This window comes from Protopterus annectens, chromosome 4.part0, assembly GCF_019279795.1.
Source record: "Protopterus annectens isolate FY-2018-M chromosome 4.part0, PAN1.0, whole genome shotgun sequence".
Lineage (NCBI taxonomy): Eukaryota > Metazoa > Chordata > Ceratodontiformes > Protopteridae > Protopterus > Protopterus annectens.
Genome location: NC_056733.1, coordinates 930,262,427 through 930,284,724, shown reverse-complemented (window position 1 = coordinate 930,284,724; position 22,298 = coordinate 930,262,427). Strand labels below are relative to the sequence as shown.

Genomic DNA, 22,298 nt, shown 5'->3' with positions numbered 1-22,298 from the left:
TGACCAGAAAAGTGATCTCTGTCACCCTGATGTTGCGGACCCCCCTCTGCTGCCAGGGCGGCATCTTCCATTGTAACCCCCTCCTCTACCTCTGGAGGGGGGCTCTCCACATGTGTCTTGAAAGGCTCCTTGGGCTTTCCGGAACCACATCTTCCTCTCCTCTGACCTTTAGGAAAGGGTCGAGTGGGGGTGGAAAAGCGGACTCCGACGGCAGACAGAGTCTTTCCTTCTTGTTCACACCTTGTCAAAGTCTCCTTCACCTTTGGCCCAAACAAGGATGAGCCGTCAAACTGGCTATTCGTAAAGGAAGACTTGAAGGGTACCGCGAAGGAACAGTCTCGCATCCAGGCATGCCTACGAAGAGCAATTCCTGTACCTGCAGCTCTACTCTAACATCAGCTGTGTAAGATACATGACGCATGGACGAGTTAACTATCGAATTAAGGGTAGCGAGCTGGATAGCAACTTTGTCGGATACACTAATACCTACAGCACCCTGAAGAGCATCTGCCAACTCCTTAAGGAGATCTCTCTGCAGTCTGGTAAAATGGTTCAAGTAGTTCAGTGATCTGAGTGAGAAAGTCGCTGAACTTAACATGCATTTCCCATATCTATCCATGATCTTAGATTCTCTGTTAGGAGGATGGATAGACGAGGAAGTCTCAGACATTTCCTTTTTGGTGGCTGCCGCCACCACCATGGCATCAACAGGGACTCCCTTGGTCAAAAAGGACTTATCTATGGGGGGGCAGAAATAAACTTATTAGGCCTCCTAGGAACAGGTTCTATAGATTCTGGTGACTCCCACACCCTACGAGAGACCAGATCCATAAGCTCATCGTAGGGCGGAGACACCCAAGAGGTGGAAGGCTGAGACCCGAACGCCTTCAGGAGAACAGACTCATCCTCAGTAGGGCTCTTGGACTGCGAATCACTCCTCTGCCTAAGAATTTCAAGAATCTCCGCAAAGGAGATGTCCTCAGAAGGGGATCTAGGGGACCCTTCTGATTCATCCAAGTCGGTGTCTGATGTTAGCGACTCCTGTGGGGAGTCCAAATGCCTCCTCTTGCATAATCTCTTCCTAGGAACTTCTTCAGGGGGAACTTCTGGAGAGGTCTTAGAAGAGCAGGGAGCGCACTGTGGGGCTACCTGAGGCTCTGGGTCTCTATGCTTGGGATGATTGGAGGAAACAGAAACTGACATAGGCACTTTAAGGGAGAGAAGAGGCCAGACCTTGAGATGAGGAAGTCTTAGGCGACAACACTCGCCTCATGGCTTCGAATGCACCACGGCTCCGATGAGGAGTCGGCGGGTCAGGAGCCACGATCCCCTCCTGCACCGAAGCCTTGGGCTCCGAGCCTGAGGTAGGAGCCAAGCTCACCCGAGCAGAAGCTCCAAGAGGAAAAGTAAGTGTGACTATCCTCCCCGGACCCGACCAGAGAGTGTTGGCTCCTAGAGTCCCTGGTCGGTGCCGAGGATGTCCAAGCAGATGGAGCAGACGACACTGGAGCAGGTGTCTGCTCCAAGGGATCCACAATCATCAGGTCGGCCTCCTCCAGCTCCGATATGGCTCAGAAGAGGAGCAGACAATTCAGGAGTAATGATCTTCGGCTCCGACGGTTGGTTCTGAGCCAACAATTTAGCTAGGCCTGCTGCCTTTAAAAGTTTCTGAACCAGGTGGTTCATATCCAGATCGGACAAGGCTGACAGCAGACCTGGAGGAGTAAATAGATGGAGCCGACTGGAACAGTAGAGAGGGAGGTTTTTCGGCAACCGGTTCCAGAGCAGTGTCCCAGTTCCGAAAAGAACAGACTGTCGGCTCTGAAGTCAGTGGAGCCAAAGTCACAACACTTTCCAACTGTTTTCCTTTCTTTGTCCTGGATTCTGAGGAAGATTTAGACGATTTGCTGGCCACATCCTGGTCAGACAATGCCTCTGAGAAAGGGTGTTTGATAATACCCCTATCAATTAACTTCCTCTTCCTTTCTGCAAGCGCTCTAGTAGAAAAGGAGTGTCAGATACTACATGACTCCTGCAGGTACACCTCACCCAAACAGTATACACACTGCACATGGGCATCCGTAACGGACATCTTTTGCCCGCAGTCTGGGCATTTTTTAAACCCAGACTTTGGATGCTTTTCCTTCTCTTCAGACATAGTACTAATTACTATTCACAAAATCAAAAAAGAGAAAAAAAATATTTAACTATATAAGATAGTTAAAGTTAGAGAGGATAAATCTAATTAACTACACATAGTACACACTGCCCAAAAAGGCAACTAGTAACAAAACTATTTAGCTATACAAAATAGTTAAAGTTAGAGAGGATTATAGCAATCCAATATCAAAAAGCCCAAAAGGGCAACTCTATCTAACAAGCTATAAGAAAATGCCCAAGGCCAAAAGGCCGAAGGCAATCAGAAGATTTTTACTGGGAGAATGGGGGGGGGACAGAAAACAACTGCTAACTAGATAAAGTATATAGTTATAATAGTAAAAGATATAAAATTGAAATATAAAACTTGCTGAAAGTTGAAAAATCCCACAATAGTCTCGAGCAATGCTGGAAACCAAGAGATCCGTGCTGCGGCAAACTAGATCGGAGGTAATTCCAGCAGTGCATTGTGGGATAAGGGGTGTGGTCTCGAGCTACTGGAGAACTATGAGCTTGCTAGTCGGCCGTGTCGGAGCCAAGGATCAGTGAAGAATGAACGGCGAGATTGAACAACTTCACCATCAACAAGTTTACAATTGAATAGTAGTGTTACATCATTTCAATCTTTGGTGAGATTCCAGTCTCCTATATAGTAAGGATACACTAATAAATGTGAAGACTGGGTTTTAGCAATGATTTTGTCATTGCAGTATTTGGTGAAGTAATTGTTTAAGAAGGTTTGGTTTTAAGGCAGGTGCAGGATGGATTGTCTAGGTAATGTGTTTTTAGGGCTGTCTTAAATTTTTAGGTGATCAATTTAGGTTATTCCATAGCTTAGCTATGGTATGGGAGAACAGGCATTGTCCTGCTCTTTTGTTGGCTTTGGTTACTGTGAGCATCAGTTTACAGGAGGATCTTAGTGTTCTAGTGGGGGTGTATGTTTGGAGGATTGAGTTAAGGGCAGGGCAGTCATTTGGTTTAGAAATTAGTTTGTGGGCTAAGGTTAGTTGGGTGTGTTGTAGAAGGTGGGAAAACTTTAGCCATCTTAGTTCAGTGATGGCATGCAGTGATGAGAGCGGGAAGGTTTTCTAGAGGCGAATTTGGCTGTTTTGTTATAACATGATTGTAATTTATTACTAAGTGCTGTCTGCAGGTTAGTGAAAATGGCACTACCATATAAAGGGAGGGGATGAGTAGGGTATTGGCTAGTTTTATTTTGGTATATTTATCCAGGTAGAGTTTGTGGCGGTATAGATTACCTAGTTTGAAATGGGTTTTCTTGATTGTGGTTAGGATGTGTTGTTCGTATGTGAGTTTATCATCTATTGTTATACCTAGCAATTTAGTTGTTTTCACTAGCTCAATTTCTGTGCCGTCCTTAGCCAGGATTTTAAAGTCAATGTTGGGTGGTTTTGTTGAGAAAAGTAAAAGTTTAGTTTGAGGTTTTAGCATCAATTGTGCATTAATAAGCCAGGATTCGATAGAGGTAAAAGCCTGTTGCGTAAGTGTGAGGAGGTCTGAGAAAGATTTAGAGGTGGATATAAGTGTTGAATCATTGGCGTATTGGATGATATTCTGGATTAGAGGGATTTATGCAGGTTGTTGATGAAGACATTGAACAGTAGTGGTCCTAAAATGGATCCCTGTGGTACTCCTATATTGTTAGGTAGGTACTGAGATTGTGCATTTAACCATTTTACAAACTGTTCCCTGTTCTGTAGGTAGGAGGTAAACCAGCTGAGGGATTTTGGGGAGCAACCTAGTGTTGATAATTGGTTTACTAGCTTAGTGTGCGACACTGTGTCGAAGGCCTTAGATAGGTCAAATAGGATTTCTGAGGTAGGATGGCCTGCATACAAGGCTTTGTTGACAGATTCTGTGAAAGATAATAGGGCAGTAATGGTGCTACGGCCTGGCCGGAAACCATGTTGGGTAGGGGATAGAAGAGCATTATTTGAGAGGTGTTTAAGTAGTTGTGAGTGAACACATTTTTCCAAGATTTTAGATAGAGGACAGAGTATAGAGATAGGGCGGTAGTTGGAAAGATCATGGGGGTTTCCCCCTTTGTGTAGTGGGGTAATGATGGATCTTTTCCATAAGAGAGGAACATAAGATTCAGTAAGAGAGCGATTTACAAGAATGGTAACTGGAAATGCTATTGCACTAGCTGCTATTTGCAGATATTCTGAGGGAAGGTTATCTGCAGAGAGAGAGCAAGGTTTGAGTTGTTTTAGGAATTTCAGAATCGGAGAGGTGGGTATAGGTTGAACAGTGAAGAAGTTGTCTGGGTGTGTAGTGGGGGTGTGTTCTGTTGGGGTTGGGATGTGTATGTTTGAGGTGGATGGGTAGTCTGAGTAGCTTTTGGATGGTAGAGATGAAGTGGTTATTACAGGCTTGGGAGATTTCTTGTGGGCTTTTTTCTGGTGCAGGGGATGAGTTTTGGATGGTGCCAGGGTTAAATAGAGAGGAGACAGACTTCCAAAAATGTTTGGGATTGTTATATGAGGTAGACAGTTTATCAGAGAAATAGTCTTTTTTATCTTGTGTTACTAGCTTTTTTGATTTGTTTCAGAGTTGTTTGTAGTGGAGTTCATTTTGTTGTGTTCTGTCTCTCCGCCAAGTTTTCCAAGCTTTGTTTCTAAGAGACATAGTTTGTTTGGTTAGTCTTGTTAACCAGAGGGCATGGTTAGTTTTTGTTCGTTTAGTACACATAAGATCTAGGCTATTTAAAGTATTTAAAAAGAGTTTGTTAAAATAGTCAACGGCTTCATCCAAGAGGAGTATTTTTAGTGGGTTCCAATTTTGGGAGTTTAAAATATTTATAAAGTTATCTTGGTTAAAGTGGGCAAGGTTCCTGGAGGTTTTATACGAGTGCATTTTGATTGCATGAGGGTGAGTTCTATAGGTATATGCTGGAAGGTAGTCACTTAAAGTGTTTGGTAGGGTTCCAGAGCTGGAGTAATTTTGGGGATGTGTTACAAGTATCCAGTCTAGGCTTGATTCAGAGCCTGTTGTTAGACCATGAGTGGGGGTAGCGATGAGTTGGCTAAGACTGGGAAGGTTTATGCTGTTTACTGGAGAGGGGGAGTCTAAGTTTAGCCAATTAATATTGGGGTCTCCTAGTATTATAGTTTCATGCAGTATATTCTGATTTAGCCAAGATAATATGTTTTCAAGTATGTGGATATTGTGTCCTGGGGGAATATAAATAACTGCTATGCATATTTGTTTGTTCCTATTTATGTGAAAGGAAGTGAGTAGTAGCTCTATGTTACCAAAACAGGGGACAGATTTTGTATAGGTTGTTATTTGTAGTGAGTTTTCAGAGATTAATGCTACACTGCCTCCCTTTTTATGAAGTCTGTCTGAGTGAATTATGTTATATCCTGGAGGGACAACTTCAGTGTCAGCAATGTGTGGTTTCAGCCATGTTTCTGTTACTGCAATAATATTTGGGGTGTGGGCAGCTAGCCAGGTATGGAACTCAGTAGTTTTATTGCAAATGCTGCGAATGTTTATATTAATTAGGTGAAGTGTGTGTTGAGATGCTGGATTAGCTAGCCTAGTGGTAGATGAATGGGTGTGGAGAAACATCTGGTCAGCTTGGTTGTCAGTGGATGGATAAATATTGATAGGGCTGGATGTGGGTGTATATCTCCACATTATATTAATGTGTGGCATTGATAAGAGTATGCTGTGAGATTGTTGTTTATCTGGGGTGGACATATAATGTAGTACTAGACAAAGTCTGGGAAGTAGCTGCCACAGGAAAACAATAATCTAAGCTAATGCTAATGGCACTGGAACTTCTAAAAAAAATAAAATGTGGTGCAACAATATCTAGTTATAAATAGTAGGGACACCAAACACCTACATTATATACACAATATACCACTCAACAAACAGCTGTAAAGGCTAGAAAAGCATCCCTTTCCCTGAGGAATTAAAGGAAGGCAGCTAGCTAAACATTTGCTACAAAGGTAAGAAAAAGGAATGCATGACCTGGAAGCAGTAAACTACTATGAAGAAAAGCTGTAAGGGGTCACTATTTCAAAAGGTTTATAGGCAAGTACTAGGATAGCTACTCTTGTGGGTGAATTGAAGTCTTGTCAATTTTCCTTTCAAAGATGAGAATTAACCTGTACCTTGCGTCTGTGAGGTAAACACCTTGGTCACTATACTAACCCCAACCCCTTAAATTATTTTTGCTTAATTTATAGTTGTTTTTTTATCACAGGTAGTTACTAGGCATGACCATTAATGAGCTTAGCCCAAATTCCCAATTGTCCCAAAACACTGTCTGGTTAAGTGACTTCCTCAAAGTCACACAAAAGGCAAACAAATGTGGACAGATTCTAACCTATGAACCTTGACACAGGAAGCAGCTCATTCAGGTCAGAGCTTCAGTACTCTGCACTGTCATAGGTTCATAGATTAGTGTGAGGTGACATGATGGTTAAGGTATTTACCTTGCAGTCAAAGGGTGCAGGGTTTGATTCTCATGTGGGGTAAGTGGCTAGGTTTAAAGTGGCTCACAAAGGCAGTTAGTCTAGTACTAATCTATGAACCTAAACCAAGGAGGAGGTTTCAGGAGCACATACTCAAACATCATAGATGTAAAGTAAGATAAGTATGTTTCACTGAGTACTGCTCATGTGATACCTTTCTGTGAATACAATCACAACCTTCAGATACATGGTGCAAACGCACTGCATCAGCACCATCTGTAGCACCTTCACATTGTGATTACAGAGCATCCCTAATGCACTGCATAAACACATCTGTGGCACCTTCACATTGTCATTACAGAGCATCCCTAATGCACTGCATAAACACCTCTGTGGCACCTTCACATTGTGATTAGAGAGCATCCCTAATGCACTGCATAAACACATCTCTGACACCTTCACAATGTGATTACAGAGCAGTTCTAATGCACTGCATCCGCAAATCTGTGGCACATTCACATTGTGATTATAGAGCACCTTCTATCAATTCTGCACCATCTGTACTTTGAAAAAAAAAAAATAATAAAATAAACTACGCAACGGATGTCCAGCGCCCTAAGTAATCACTCAGTTTGTCTATCCCTAAGGGTAGAAACAACCATTTTAAATCTGCAACTGGGGCAACCCAAAGAATCTATGATGAAAAGCCCATCTTTGTCTAGAAACAAAAAGTGTTAGATAAAATGCATACACTGAAAATGAAAGGAAAAAACACAACACTAGTCCAAAACATTTTGCAGGTTGTTTACACACAGATTTTTAATTTATGTGCTACTGATTTTTTTGGAAAGCACTCTTAGTTGTTTCTGAGAGTTGCCTTTACTGCCAAACATCCAGGTACCTACTTACTAAATGATGAAATAATAAATCTATACTGTAAACAAATATTTCAATAATGTCAGAGAAAAGCACTCAGAATTTACAACAGAATAGACATGCACAGCAAATTAAGTTTGGGGAAAAAGCACATGTCAGCCTAGCCATCAACAAGCATACAAAATGGTCAGAAATAAACAACACCTCAGTGAAAAGTACAGTTTTGTACCTACCATAAATGTAGATGTTCGAAGATCCACATTGCTGCAGTCCTTACATATGGGTAAGTCCGCTGTCCTCGGTCGGCCCGAATACCAAAGTATTAGGCTGACGTCGGTCAAGGCGCTTAAAACTGACATCAGGACGTCAGGGTACAAAAGCGCATGACCGACGTCATTTCCTCAGTCTTTTCTTGCCCCAGATGTCAGAAGGCCCTAACAAGACAGGCCAAAGCCAAAATCCAGCAAAACCCAACCAACCACCCGTGCACTAACCATATTTACAATATGTACAACACAAACCACACAACCACCTTCAACAACAGAGGGGAAGGAGGGAGGGACTGCAGCAATGTGGATCTTCGAACATCTACATTTATGGTAGGTACAAAACTGTACTATATTCTTCATCTCACATTGCTGCAGTCCTTACATATGGGTAGAATCCCAAAGCAGAGGAAAGGGAGGATGGCAAAACTATAAAGCATTAGGAGCTGCCAACATGCCTTGTAAAATTGCAGTTGCAAATCCAGCCCTAGATTTAGAGTAAAGTGGAAGGTGGTAATGCTTAAGAGAAAGTATGCACTGAACTCCAAGTAGCTGCTTCCAAAATATCTTTAGTAGCCACCCCCCTTAAAAAAGCTGTAGAAGTGGCAGTAGCCCTAGTGGAATGAGGCCTAATCCCAGCTGGAATCTCCTTACCATGATGGGAATAAGAGAAAGCAATACAAAAACCAATCCACTTAGAAATAGTTTGTTTTGAAACAGGTCTGCCCTGAGAACCCAAAGCAAAAGAAACAAACAACTGCTGAGACTGCCTGAACCCTTTAGTTCTGCTCAAATAATATCGCAACTGTCTGTGTATATCCAAAGTGTGCAAAATCTTTTCCCCTTTATTTTGGGGGTTTGCATAAAAAGTAGGCAAATGAATAGTTTGGTTTAAAGCCACACTAGAAACCAATTTAGGCATAAAAGAAGGGTTAGTACGCAGACACCCTATCCTTGTGGAAAATTAAGAAAGGCTCAACTGCCATAAGGGCCTGTAATTCAGAAACCCTTCTCGCAGAGGTAATGGCCAACAAAAAAGCAGTCTTCCAAGATAAATATTTCAACTCTGCCGATGCTGCAGGCTCAAAAGGTTGTAGAGTGAGTTTCTCCAACACAAAATTGAGATCCCAAGCAGGAGTAAGAGCTCTACGTGGGGGTCTTATATTCTTTGCCCCTCTAAGGAATTGCTTAAACAAAGGCTGAGAAAATAATGGTGGGTCACAGTCATAGTGAGCAGAGATTGCTGCAGCATGAACCTTTATAGAGGAGAAGGACAAACCTTTGTCCAATAACTCAGTAAGGTATTGAAGCGCCACACTTAAATTAGGTTTAGAAACATCAAAGTCCTTTGCTGCACTCCAAAATAAAAATCTCCTCCATTTATCTCGTAAACTTTCCTTGTACTAGGCCTTCTGGCCTCCAAAATAACATTCAAAACTTGTTGTGGAAGCTGAGACCCTCCAGGGTTTAAACCAGAATATGCCAGGCTGTCAGATGAAGAGAATGAAGTTTGACATTGAGTAAATGACCGTTCTCCTGAGACAGCAGGTGAGGAATCGAAGGCAAAGGCCATGGAGGCTCCTGTACCAGACTTCTCAGTAATGGGTACCAGTGCTGTCGAGGCCAGTCTGGAGCTATTAAAATCATGTTTGGCTTGTCCTGTCTGACCTTCAGCAGTACCTTTGGGAGGAGAGGCAGAGGTGGAAAGGCATACACGTGAAGATTGCTCCAACTGAATGAGAGAGCATCCACTTTCCAAGCTGAGGGATGAAACCTTTTGTGCAAAACTTTGGCAGCTGGTAATTTAGTGGAGAAGCGAACAGATCTATGTCTGGAGTTCCCCATAACACTGTCAACCTCTGGAATACATGAGGATCCAATTTCCACTGGGATCCATAATTTGTCTGCTCAACACATCCGCTAAGGAGTTCTGTGCTCCTGGCAGAAACCTTGCCTGAAGATTTAGCTGTAAACTGAGAGCAGTCTCCCACAAAATCATTGCTTGTCTGCATAATGGATAAGAATCGTTCCCCTTGCTTGTTGATGTACCACATGACAGTTGTGTTGTCTGTTTGAATCAACACCTGCCCTGGAAGAAGTAAATCCTTGAAAGCTATCAATGCAAATTGGACTGCTAACATCTCCTTCAAGTTGATATGTAGATGTTGAAGTCTGGCAGGCCACGTGTCTTGTATCCATTTTCCATTTAGATGAGCTCCCCAAGCTTTGTCTGAGGCATCTGTCGTTAAAATCTGACTCGCCTCTGGCCGGGTCACAGAGAGTCCCTTGTTTAGGTGACATTCCTGAGCCCACCACAAAAATTCCTTTTGAATGCAAGGTATTATTTGAATGACAGTGTCCAAATCTTGGTAGTGCTGTGTCCATACATTCTTGAGATAACATTGTAGCTTCCTCATATGCAGTTTGGCATTGGGAAGTACCAGAATACAAGATGCCATGAACCCCAAGGCTTGAAGGACTGTCCTTGCAGTCAGCCTGGACTGATGAGACAACTGGAGGAAGTAAAGAGAAAGATTCTTTTGTTTGTCTGGGGTCAAAAAGGCCATCTGGGATGCTGTATTCAGTCTCACACCCAGAAAGCACATGTCCTGAGAGGGTACTAGACTGGACTTTATTTCGTTCACAGAATACCCCAGGCATCTTAACACTGCCATCACATACTGTAAATGATGAAGAAGTTCATCCTTTTCTTGCGCCAGTATCAGGCAATCGTCCAAATAAGGTGAACCAAACAACACATCAGACTGCAAAGGAGCATCCAAAATCCTTGTCTTAACATGGTCAGATAAATTCTGATCCTTTAACCAGGTATGTATTCCTCTTAGCCTGAAGAAAGCTACCACTGGAGCCAGAACCTTCGTGAACACTCTGGGCGCAGTAGATAAGCCAAAGGGCAATGCAGAGAACTGATAATGTGAAGTCCCAGCCCGAAAACGCAGATACTTCCTGCAACTGGGCCTGATAGGAACATGAAGGTAAGCCTCTTTGAGATCCAGAGTCACCATCCAGTGATCTTTGCCCAGCAGAGGTAAAAGCTGTTGTAACGTTAGCATTTTGAACTTGGGAATGTCCAGATATGTGTTGAGGATGGATAAATCCAAAATTGGTCTCCACGTGTTTCCTTTCTTTGGTACTAGAAACAGGCAAGAATAAAATCCTAGGCCCACTTCTGGCAGAGGAACCGTTTGTATGGCTCCTATTTGAAGTAGTAGAGAAATTTGTTTGCGAGCCTCTAATAACGTCCGGCATGCCTTTGAAAGGAGGCAAGGTATGGAAATAAAACTTGTAACCCTGGTGTATGATATCCAATACCCATTTGTCTTGGGTAATCAACATCCAATTTTCCTTGAAGAGTGCTAACCTTCCTCCCAAAGGTGCTGCCAGGCAAGAAGGATCTGGCAGCTGAAAAGTAGGTCATTGGGCCTGTTTACGAAAGGACTGGCCCCTGCCCTCACCAAGATTGTGCAGGTGAACTCCTGTCCTAGGCCTGTAAGAACTCTGAGCTCTGCCCCTACCACGTCTAGATCTACCCCTAGACTGAGAATCATAAGAAGGATACGTCCACCCCTTAGCAGGCCAATTCCTACTAAACTTGGAGGCTGAACTTCAAAAAATCTTTAACAGCCTGCATAGACTTAGCCTTGTCTTCCATTTTCTTCAAGACTGATTCCACAGGTGAACCAAACAACACATCAGACTGCAAAGGAGCATCCAAAATCCTTGTCTTAACATGGTCAGATAAATTCTGATCCTTTAACCAGGCGAAGAACTGAGCCAGTGGCAGCCACCCTAGACGAGGCCTGCACAGCATCAAAACCACACTGCAATGAATGCTTACCCACTTGTTCAGAGACATGCACCAAATCTTGCAACTCTTTACACTCAATGCCTTCCGCCAGAGCATCCACCTTAGACTTCAATTGAGAAAGAAGAAAGTTTTGATATTTCAACATATGAAACTGGCAATTCAAAGCCCTCATAGCTAAGGTAGAAGATGTATAGACCTTCTTTCCCCATCTATCCAAAGCTCTGGCTTCTTTATCTAGAGGAACAGGATTTTTTACAACAGAGGCCTTGACACCCTTAGGTCCCTGACTAATAGTTTCTGGGTCCGCCCTAGGACTCTTATAAAGATATTTATGAGCCTCAGGCACCCTGTAATACCTATCCGGTTTAACAGGAGCAGGAGGCAGAGAATCAGGATTAAGTGAAGCCTCTGCAAACACATCTTCCACAACATCCAGAACAGGGGGTATAGCCAAGGGCCTATGCTGGGGTAACAGCAAAAACTCCCTAAGCCTTTTCCTAGAATCAGAGAAGTCCTGACCTTCCCACTTAAAATGTTCCCTCATAGAATGAAGTGTCTCTGAAAAAAAAAATCCTCTGGAGGAGAAGCAGAAGGAGTGGAATCATCTGCATCAGAATCAGAATAAGGAGAATACTCCTGCAAGTCTTCAGCTGAAGACTCTGAAATATCAAGCCTGCTCAAAACTTCCCAACTCTGGCTCCACCCTAGGCCTCTTATCAGGAGGGGCATAGAACCTCTAATCAGAGTAATTAAATCTTCTGCCATTTTAAGCATGTGCTTCTTAGGCACAGACCCTGCTGAACTAGGAGTGACACCAACAGAAGCTGAAACTGGCCTGCCTCTGGGAGAAGCCTTGGAAACAGAAGGAGAGGCCTAACCACCCTAGGAAGGGAGGGAGAACAGTAACTTGGGAAGCCCCTTCAGCCTGACCTGCCTCCTGAGAGACCACCTCCTGCAAAATCAAAGTCTCCCCCTGAGACTCCAGAGAAGCCTCCGTCGGAACCACGGTTCCACTGAAGCCTCTAAACAACCGGCGTCCGCAACGGACGACTGATCTTGCCTGGGTTTAACTGCTTTGTCTTTGCGCTTCTGCATATTATAATTGCACCGCTTCCCAAAGACCAGCCTAGCACAATCCAACCTTCGCAATAGTGCGCTTATTGAACCTAGCACAAAAGCGACACCCAACAACGTCGTGCTCAGGCCCCAAACAAGGAATACACAAAGAATGATAATCCCTATGCGGTATCTGTTTCCCACAAGAAATACAGTTATTCACTTTTTCTGACATACGGTAAAACACTGAGGCAAGAAAAAAACAAAATAATCCCCAACGGGGTACTTAGCCAACTTGGATTCGGTCTGAAACTCCGAACCGAAAATTTCAGAGCAGACGCCGAACGGCACTTGCAACGCTGCTTCTGCATCGGACCATGTGGCAAAAAAGACTGAGGAAATGACGTCGGTCATGCGCTTTTGTACCCTGACGTCCTGATGTCAAGTTTTAAGCGCCTTGACCGACGTCAGCCTAATACTTTGGTATTCGGGCCGACCGAGGACAGCGGACTACCCAAGTGTAAGGACTGCAGCAATGTGAGATGAAGAACATCAAGAGAGTAATGTGAAGGCACTTCAGATGATTTACTATGGCCCAGCATAACATCAGCACTTTAAATGGAATCATGATATTTGTGCATACATAAATGAACTACAATCAATGATAATATGGTAATACGTAAAAGGTACCACCTTGGTGGATTTTTGAAAGCTGCAGATACAGAATAAAGAACAATCTAGTTTTAGTAAGAAGAAATCCATGATAGGTCCCTAGAAGAAAGAGAAAAAAAATAGTTACTCAGCGATACCCAAAATGACACCTAATACTCTATCAATGTGTCCAATCTAGCAATGCTTATGTACTCTCTTGATTCCTACTGCAAGCAAAGACCCCTCCAGTCGGCCACAGAATTAACCCCAAAAACTACCATCAGTGTCCCAAAATGCAGCACGTCTCCATCAGCATCAGCAAAGCATCGTATCTTAGGCACTTCATAACCAATAGACTGAAGAAAAAAAAATTCCATGATATTAATGAGGAAAATGTGTTGCTCATAAATTCAAGGGCTGAAAGAATAAATGGCAACATTTAAGTAAGGTTATACAGGTCACTTGTACAGAGACAGGGGCCAAGTAGTTATATTACATAGCAGATGTAACCATGGAGGTATCTTTACACATAAGTTTATAATGAGAAAATGAGCATTCATTTAAAATGTACACACACACACACACACACACACACACACACACACACACACACACACACACACACACACACACACACACACAATGCATATCTGCATAGATCATCATCAGCAGTACCTTCATGAACAACAGATTTGTTCAATGCACATCTGCATAGATCATCATCAGCAGTACCTTCATGAACAACAGATTTGTTCAATGCACATCTGCATAGATCATCATCAGCAGTACCTTCATGAACAGATTTGTTGTGAATCACCAAAACTCGTTGCCTGAGCTGTTGCTAGATTTGGTTTCCCTTCTATAACTTGGCTATCCTACTCTGGTTTACGGGCTTCACTGTACTCAGCTTTCTACAGCATACAAACTATGCTGCTCTCAGCTTATATCACTGACAGATGTATTTCATATATCACAGATAGACATTTCGCACTTCTGCCTGCACACACTTTTTCAGAACCCCATTTACTCGTCAAAGGTTACAACAGTTTCATTGGTCAAATTATTCTGCATGTGTGTCAAATCATCCCATTTGTGATAAAGATTTGGGTTTTCAGCATCACTTCTATGGAATTCTGTTCCTTACTCTTTACAGGCCTCTCTCTTTCTATATCTTACATAGTCTATAAAACCACTACCCATCTCAACATATTTACAAATGGCACTGTTGTAATCAGTTATTTTTTTTCCAAAGTTTTATTTATAGTTCTCTATTATTTTCTGCATTCTTTAAATAAAGCAAGCAAGTCTTCCATATTTGAGCAATGTGGTCTCATGTGCATATCTAAGCTTCCTTGAAGTATCATTGAAAAGGATCGTAGGTAAGTGGGACAGAAATCCTAATCACATTCGGTTTCCTTGAAGTATCATTGAAAAGGATCGTAGGTAAGTGGGACAGAAATCCTAATCACATTCAGTTTCCTTGAAGTATCATTGAAAAGGATCGTAGGTAAGTGGGACAGAAATCCTAATCACATTCGGTTTCCTTGAAGTATCATTGAAAAGGATCGTAGGTAAGTGGGACAGAAATCCTAATCACATTCGGTTTCCTACACCAAGCAAGTGTACAGAGCTCCTCATCACAATCTGTTTATTACACCAGGCAAGTGGGACAGAGCTCAACACAGTTTGGTTGTTGATGTGGACGGAGAGAGACAATAAGGATCCGCTGTTATGTTTAGTACGTAATTTCTCTAGCCTGCATTGTGCCCTACATCTGCCTTGACTGATGGGACAGAATCCCCAGACACTTTCTTCCTGCGTATCTGCTTTCTGCAAAAATGTTATCATGGGTGAAAAGGGAGGAAGTGGACAAGGTGACTAAAGACTGATCAGAGTATAACCCTGGGAGTCTGTCCTTGTGGAGAGATGACTGCAAAGAAAAAGATGCATTTTGTATTAGTTTGGGTAAACAGTTCACAGAAAAGCTGGCCCCAGTAGCTAAAGACCGTGTGTGTGACTATGGGGATTGAAAAACTATTTGTAAAGAATCAGGATGCAGTGACTGAGCGTATCCAGTAGAAGGCTGGTCCAACCTGGAATGTGAATTACTATCAGGAAATGCTATGAAGACCAGGCCCACTGTCACACTCCCATGGCCTCCTGGCACAAGGCTATGATGCAGATCCTCCTTGCTTGTTTATGGACCACACAATGGAGGCATTGTCTATGTTTATAAAAATTACACCATGAACAATGCAATCTGGTAGTGCCTACAATGTATGTCGATATGAAGGCGAGACTCGTGATGTGACCATGTTCCTTGGGCTGTCCTTTGTTTGTAGTGACTCTCACTTTAAAAAAAAGTGGCATCTGTGGTTACCATGACTGATGAAGGGGGAGAACAAAGAGACAACCTGCTTGTGCAAGGGTGGACTGAAACCACCACTTTATATGAGTTTTGCAAACTGTGACTAGCCAGATTGGAAAGTTAAGGGAATGAGGGGACTGAGACCATTGTATGGAGAGCGTCCATTGGAGTACGCTCATGTCATACCTGGCATGAGGAACCAGCATGACTGCCACATCATGCCAAACATTCACATTACTAGTGACGGTGGTGGAAAGTCCAGCAGAAAAAGTGCTCTGACTTGAAGACTTGAGAGAGAACAGCCTTTGTGCAGGACGTTTTGCAGTACTTGCTGCACTCTCGACTTGAAGACTTGAGAGAGAACAGCCTTTGTGCAGGACGTTTTGCAGTACTTGCTGCACTCTCGACTTGAAGACTTGAGAGAGAACAGCCTTTGTGCAGGACGTTTTGCAGTACTTGCTGCACTCTCGACTTGAAGACTTGAGAGAGAACAGCCTTTGTGCAGGACGTTTTGCAGTACTTGCTGCACTCGACTTGAAGACTTGAGAGAGAACAGCCTTTGTGCAGGACGTTTTGCAGTACTTGCTGCACTCTCGACTTGAAGACTTGAGAGAGAACAGCCTTTGTGCAGGACGTTTTGCAGTACTTGCTGCACTCTCGACTTGAAGACTTGAGAGAGAACAGCCTTTGTGCAGGACGTTTTGCAGTACTTGCTGCACTCTCGACTTGAAGACTTGAGAGAGAACAGCCTTTGTGCAGGACGTTTTGCAGTACTTGCTGCACTCTCGAAATAACAACGGATGAAAAACAAAAATTATATATTCACCATAACGATGCATCAGTGTTGTCTGTTTTCATTCTTCCTCAATAGATGGGGTCTCTGATTCAACTTTGGCCACTTCTACAGACTTTGGCTCCATAGCTGGAACTCCTCCCTTTGCCCATAATTCTCGTCTTTAGCATGAATTACTTCAGATCAAGTTCGCCCTCTTTTCAGCCTATAATCCTGCCCATAAGACAATAGTCATTAACAATACATTCTAGTCACAAAAAGTGTTCCTGTTAAACTGAAAGGAAAAGGAAGAAAAAGAAAAAGAATGGAGCTCGTCAGAAGGCGGGAAAACAACACACCTCAGGCTGACTGAAGACCAAAGTAAAACAACACACCTCAGGCTGACTAGAAGACCAAAGTAAAAAACACACACCTCAGGCTGCCTACAAGACCAAAGTAAAAACAACACACCTCAGGCTGACTAGTAGACCAAAGTAAAAACAACACACCTCAGGCTGACTACAAGACCAAAGTAAAAACACACCTCAGGCTGCCTACAAGACCAAAGTAAAAACAACAACACACCTCAGGCTGACTAGAAGACCAAAGTAAAAACAACACACCTCAGGCTGACTGGAAGGCCAAAGTAAAAACAACACACCTCAGTCTGACTAGTAGACCAAAGTAAAAACAACGCAACACAGGCTGACTACAAGACCAAAGTAAAAACAACACACCTTGAGCTGACTACAAGACCAAAGTAAAAACAACACACCTTGAGCTGACTACAAGGCCAAAGTAAAAACAACACACCTCAGAGGCGGACTACAAGACGTGGACTACAAGACCAAAGTAAATCTTTCAAGTAGGAAGGGGCTGGAGGGTGGGAGGCTGAGGAAGGACAAAAACAGGCAACACAGATGCATCATTACCATTAGTACATACCTTTTGTGTAAGATGTGGTCTTTTTAGTCTGTTCCTCAACAGATGGAGTAGCATCCCCAACTAGACAAAACCCCAGGGTGGTCCCTGAGGAAGGATATTCTGTGGAGCCAAATGATGCTCTATTTGAACATAAGATATACAATTTGTAGTCAGCAATAAATGTATGAGTATTAGACCAAGTGGGAGCTGCACAAATGTCCTCTATGGAAGCTCTGGACCAGAAAGAGGATGTGACCACAGACCTGGTGGAATGAGCTTTGGGGGGTTTGGGTAGTATCAATCCTTTCCTAAGCCATCTGACCAAAATTACTTTGGAGACAGACTTGCACAACTTGGCTTTGCAAAAGGAAACAAATAGCTGGTCTGATTTTCTGGAAAGTTTTCTTCTGTAGAGACAATCTAAACTTTCTATGAACATCCAAAGATGCAGCATGTATTCTCCTTCGCTGGAAAATTTTAGAAAGAAAATAGGAAGGTTGATGGACTGATTTTTATAGCAGATTCTGACGTCACTTTAGGTAAAAAAAAGCAGGATTAGTACAGAGACACACCTCGTCTTGGTGAAAAATCAGATATGGTGACTTGGAAGAGAGAGCCCAGAATTCCGATACCCACCAGGCTGATGTGATTGCAACCAGAAAGTTTTCCAAGACAAAAAAAATTTAAGTCAACCTTAGCAGCTGGTACGAAGAGGGGCAGATCCAGGGCTTTAATAAGCATTATTAAATCCCTTAGAGGATCAAAGTAAAACAGTACCTTCGAGAAAGGCTTTACATAAAATAGATTATGTCAAGGATGAATGGTCATCTCCTACATGAAAATTCAAGATCTCTGCAAGCTGGATCTTTATTGTAGAATAACTAATATGCATTATTAAATCCCTTAGAGGATCAAAGTAAAACAGTACCTTCGAGAAAGGCTTTACATAAAATAGATGATGTCAAGGATGAATGGTCATCTCCTACATGAAAATTCAAGATCTCTGCAAGCTGGATCTTTATTGTAGAATAACTAGCTCCACTGTTGAAAACTAAAGCAAGAAATACTAGAATAGCTAGAATAGGTGCTGAAAATGGATCCAATTGTCTCTGGACAGTGCAAAGGGAGAATCTTTTCCATTTCCTCTTCTACACCTTCCTAGCAGAATACTTTTTATAGGATATGAAGACTGTCGGACCGGGGAAGAAAGCCTGGTCTGTCTATCCATCACTGGAAATGGAGAAACAAAGTGGCCAATTTGAGGGTTCAAATATCCGGGTGAGTTATTCCTGATGAGCGAGACAGGATATCCTGGGCTGGATCCAGCATCCATAGCAAGTGTACTACATATTAGGCCACAGGAAGATAAATCATACTTGCTGAAGCCAGAAAGGAGCAATGAGGATTACGTTATTCTTCCAGTGAGACAATTTATAAAAAATGTGTTAATCCGAGGTGTAGGAAATGCATATAAAAGCCCAAGAGCCAGTCATGAATTCAGTCTTTCAATGACTCCTTCTCGGGGGGGGGGGGGGTTCAGGGTGAAGAACCTGCTGCACTGGAAGCTGAGAGGGGAAGAGAAGAGATCACAGCATAGCTGCCCCAATACTGAAAAATGAATTCATCACTACAGGGTTATGAGACCACTCATGAGGGAGTAAGATGGACCTTCGCAGTTTGTCAGTCAGCCCGCTGGATTTCCCCAAGATAAGTGTTGCCAAAGGCAGCAGCTGGAAGAGAGAACCCATTGCTAAAATTCTTAAAGCCTCTTGGAACACGGGATAGGCTCTGCCCCCCCCCCCCGATCGATGATGTACCAGTCTGCTGACACATTAATGCATGCAACCCTAATAGGACTGCCCTCATTTCCAAGACATAGATGTGAAGACTGAACTTCCGATAAGATCAGGTGCCTTGGACAGTCCTTCCCAAAAATTGTGCCCCCCACCTAACCAGTGGGAGGCATCCATAGTCACTGTGGCTGTTAAGTGGTGGAAGAATAAAAGGGGGCCCTAAGAAACTTTTACTGTGGTGACCCACCAGACTAGCTCCCTGCAGATCTTTGCAATCCACAAGCATCCATTGCAGTACATTCACATAATACCCTCCTAGAGATAATAGACTTAGAGAAGCTGACATACATCCCAGGAGCTGTAATACTAACCTTGCTGGCGGGGAAAAGAGAGAATGTGGGATGCTTGACTCTGTAAATTGTTTATTTTTGTCTGTGGTAAAGCTTGAGACCTGCTTCACCAAATGGAGACAAGCACCAATAAATGCCAAGCCATGAGTGGGTGAGAGCTGAGTCTTGGCATACTTTACTGCGATTCCTAGCTAAAGACACAGACAGAGCAAGTAGTCCCTGGCTTGAATAAGTAGAGACTCGGTAGGGGTAGAGAAGACCTAATCAAGATATGGAAACACCCAGAAACCCAGCAGTCTCAAAAGAGCTGTGATCACTGCCACGCACTTGGTAAACACCATGGGTGCTGAGGTGAGGCCAAAAGCAGGGCCCTGAACTGGTAATGACTGGCTTCCGGCCAGAAGCAAAGATATCTCCTGGATCGCCTGTCTGTTTTGAGGAGATATCCTGGAGATCTAAACACCACATCCAACCGTCCTTGTGCAACAGCAGTAGAATGGACTGAATCATGACCATTTAGAACTTTTAAGCGTCTGATGGACTGATTCAAATGGCTGAGATCCAAGATAGGTCTTAGGCCCCCGTTTTTCTTTGACAACAATAAGAATCGAGAGTAAATTCCAAATCCTTGCTGGTATGCAGGACCATTCAGATGAATCTTTTGGCCAGCAGGTTTTCTATTTCTGTTGCCTTCCTCTGACTGGGTGGAATGTGGAGGACTTTTGCAGTCCGATTGGGAGGCTAAAGAGAAAGTGTATGCAGTAACCTCTGGATATGATCTTCTGCACCCAAATATCTTTGGTGATGCCAGATGCATGGATAAGTGTTCCAGAGTGTTGAAGTTAGGCAAACTTCCATAAGCACTGAAAGGGCTTCTCTGAAAAAGGAACTCTGAAGCCCTAGTTTTGTGGTCTCCTCTACTACATGGTTCATAGGTTAGTACTAAGCTAACTGCCTTTGCGAACCATTGTAAGCCTAGCCAATTATCCCTTGTGAGACTCAACCCCTGCACCTTGTGTTTGTAAGGCAAACACCTTAACCATTAGGTACGAGTCCACCTCCTGCAATGAAGGGGGGGGGGACCTATCCCATAAACGTTCTGGGAAGAATCTTGCAACTTACAGAACCACATCTTCCTACCTTCCTCTCTGGTTTTGGGAAAAGGTCCTTTGAGGGATAGAGAAACAGATCCCTATGGCAGATAATGTCTTTCCGTCTCGTTCATTCCTAGATAAGGTTTCCTTCACCACGGGGCCAAATAAAGTGGATCCATCAAAGGGAGCATTGATGAATAACGACGTAAAATGCTCCACAAAATCAGAGGCGCATCCAAGTGTGCAGTCTCAAAGTAATTCCTGAACCCATAGCTCTCAAAACTCACGATGAGGCATGAGAAATCAGCCTAATACAGACATTTGCCAAAGACTGTAGGATAGGCCAGTTGTGAGGAAACAATCTTGTCCTTCGCAGATATGGACTCAAGAGAGGTACTGGAAAACTTCTTGATCAAGTCCCTCTGAGATGTCATACCGTGTGGCAAACGGTTCAGTGACCTGAGAGCAAAGATCGCTGATGCATAAATATATGTCTTCCAAACCTGTCCAATGCCCTGGAGTCTCTGTTCAAGATATGGACAGAAGAACTCTCGTCAGCAAGTTCTTACTTGACAGCCAAGGCTACCACCATAGCATCTACTAGGGGACTCTTGCTCCAACCGGCTAGAATCTTTGGCACAACTAGGTACTTATCTGGCCTCTGGGGAATAGGCACTGTAGTATCTGGATTCTTCCAAGACAGGCAGGAAATGAGGTCTACCATCTCATACATCAGTGGGACTTCCCAGGACGTAGCTGAGCTGACTGAAAAACTCTCAAGAAACGCAGGCTCCTCCTGGGAAAGGGGGTTGAAGACCAACCACCTTTCTGCCCCAAAAGTTCAAGTATTTCACTAAAGGAGACATCTACAAGGGGTTATTCCGGGGAACCTTTCCCCTTCATTGAAATTTGTGTCTTCTTTCGAGGATTCCTGCACGGGATCTAAGACCCTCCTTTTGCACATACGCTTCCTAGGAAGCTCCCCAATGGGATGCTGTGAGGAGGACTTGAAAGTGTGAGCAGATTCTTGAATGAGGACTTTCGCCAAGAAAGAACTGGACGGTTGCTCCAATGGGAAAGGAGGAGGAGATTCTGGAATTAGAGCAAACAGTAGTGGAGGGGGTGGACCTGAGGGGGAAAGTATGCCTTCTAAACAAAGGTGGAAAATGTTATCTCCACTACCTCAAAGGCAGAAACCATAAGTGAATAAAGGGCCGACCTGGCAGGAGCAGAAGACACCTGCCCAAAATGGCTCAGACCATTATCATGATCTTACCTTGACACAGAGATCGAAGGCAAGTTATCCAACACCACAATCCCGAGAGGGAGAGAGCTCCAACAGCATCGGAGACAACTCCAATCCCACAGATCTGGTGCCAACACTATTTTTATTTATTTACATCTGTTGACCGGGAGAGTCCGACTGGACGTAGGTCCGTTTTCAGCGGAGGCCTGGGGAGAAAAGCTCCATATTCAATGTAACAGACATTATACAATTTAAAACATTATAGACATTGTTACAGCTGTAGAACATAATACAAGATTAAAACAAAGTTGAAAAACAGCTGTAGAGCACACATATAAGTTTAAAACATAGTGACAGATGTTGAACATATTACAAATGTAGAACATAATTCATCAGTAGACAACTGAAGCAATGTTGTTTGTGAGGTACATAACAGGCATTATCAATTGTAGCAATAAGAAGTTCTTA

At 43.2% G+C, this 22,298-nt stretch overlaps 1 protein-coding gene across 1 annotated transcript in view; it reads right to left on the bottom strand.

Annotated features, from left to right (window-relative positions):
* Positions 1-22,298, bottom strand: part of KNTC1 (kinetochore associated 1) — a 3,090,908-nt gene that overhangs the window by 2,771,638 nt on the left and 296,972 nt on the right. Inside the window, exon 6 of the mRNA XM_044068909.1 lies at positions 13,326-13,403. Within this exon, the coding sequence (XP_043924844.1) occupies positions 13,326-13,403 (78 nt within the window). The remainder of the gene's footprint in view (positions 1-13,325; positions 13,404-22,298) is intronic.